The 1,521-nt window shown below is 46.5% G+C and overlaps 1 protein-coding gene across 1 annotated transcript in view; it reads right to left on the bottom strand.

Annotated features, from left to right (window-relative positions):
• LOC112071481 (catenin alpha-1-like) overlaps positions 1-688 on the bottom strand; it is a 2,953-nt gene extending 2,265 nt beyond the window's left edge. Inside the window, exon 1 of the mRNA XM_024138933.2 lies at positions 677-688. Coding sequence (XP_023994701.2) covers positions 677-688 — 12 coding nt within the window. The remainder of the gene's footprint in view (positions 1-676) is intronic.
• Between the last annotated feature and the right edge of the window lie 833 nt (positions 689-1,521).

The raw sequence follows: 1,521 nt of genomic DNA, 5'->3' as shown, positions 1-1,521 counted from the left end.
ATGCTAATATTAACAGGCTACACAGCCAAATCAGATGCTAATATTAACAGGCTACACAGCCAAATCAGATGCTAATATTAACAGGCTAGCTAACACAATGCTAAGGTAACTGGTAGGATAGATGGGGATGGGGTGGCTGGTAGGATAGATGGGGGTGGACCAGTTGGTGATGGGACAGAGGGTGATGGGGTGGCTGGTAGGATATGGGGATGGGGGATTAGGATGTTCCGTCTGGGACCCACCTACTACTATCACAACATATCATGTTGATGTATCAAACACACACAGTCATCACCACTGAGCTAACAGGTTGGCATCTAGAACACTGGAGAGGAGACCCTCCCCCACAGAGAGATAGGGAGGGAGGGAGGGAGGGAGGGAGGGCCAGCTCAATCATATATCCACCCAATAAGAGAAGAGGAGACGGGAAAGGAGGAGGGAAGGAACAGTTGGCTTTTCTATTGTCTGGAGCTGGTCCAGTCTGAACACACCCTTACATCAAACATTATGGAGAGTCTGTCTGGAGCTGGTCCAGTCTGAACACACCCTTACATCAAACATTATGGAGAGTGTCTGGAGCTGGTCCAGTGCTCGAACACCACCCATTAACATCAAAACATTAATGGACGAGTTTTTCTGTCTGGAGCTGGTCCAGTCTGAAACACACCACCCTTACATTCAAACCCATTATGGAGAGTCTGTCTGGAGCTGGTCCGAGTCTGAACACACCCTTAAACAATCAAACATTATGGAGAGTCTGTTCTGGAGCTCGGTCCAGTCTGACACACATTACATCAACAACATATATGGAGAGCAAGCCAGGAGTCTCTTCTTACTGTATGACGCAATAAAAGAGGAAAGGAGAAGAGAGAAAGGGAGACGAGGTTAAGGAAAGAGTGGAGAAGGAGCGAACAGTGAAGAGAAGAGAGCGAACTAACAGTCACATGGTGACAGTAGCGACGCCTCCATTCCAAGGTGCTGAACTGAGTCAAAAGGAATGGGATCAGATGTCCAGACCCGCCCCCCTCCCCACAATAAGCCACTTCTCAACCTAAACCCAAATAACACGGATGGTTGGAATTCGCCCCCCCGTTATTCCCGGTTCAAACCTTTCTAATTGAAGTACAGAGGCGGCTGCCCATCCCAGCCAGCCCCGATACTCTAAATGAAAGCAGTGCCCCTGGATAGATGTGAATGAAAATGTATTACACCCCTCCCTCCAATCAGACTATAGCATACCCACCTCCTGCTCAGTTCAAACCAAGGGCTTTGCAGCATATTTCTACTGCTCTCACCCCCTCCTCCCTCCCCCTCCCCTCCCTCCATCTCCTTCTCACAGGAGTCCAGATGATTCATAAGAGGCCATTTTGTTTAATAATTCTATTTAGATTTGTGTCTAAGTGTGCTTCTCCATATATACATATATACATATATACATACATAACAACTATACATACATATATATAACATATAACACACCATATATAATATAATTACATACACACACACACAACGGTCAGA

This window comes from Salvelinus sp. IW2-2015, unplaced genomic scaffold (assembly GCF_002910315.2).
Source record: "Salvelinus sp. IW2-2015 unplaced genomic scaffold, ASM291031v2 Un_scaffold1621, whole genome shotgun sequence".
Classification (NCBI taxonomy): Eukaryota; Metazoa; Chordata; class Actinopteri; order Salmoniformes; family Salmonidae; genus Salvelinus; species Salvelinus sp. IW2-2015.
The sequence above is the reverse complement of the archived record's forward strand: the minus strand, read 5'-3'. Positions and strand labels throughout refer to the sequence as shown.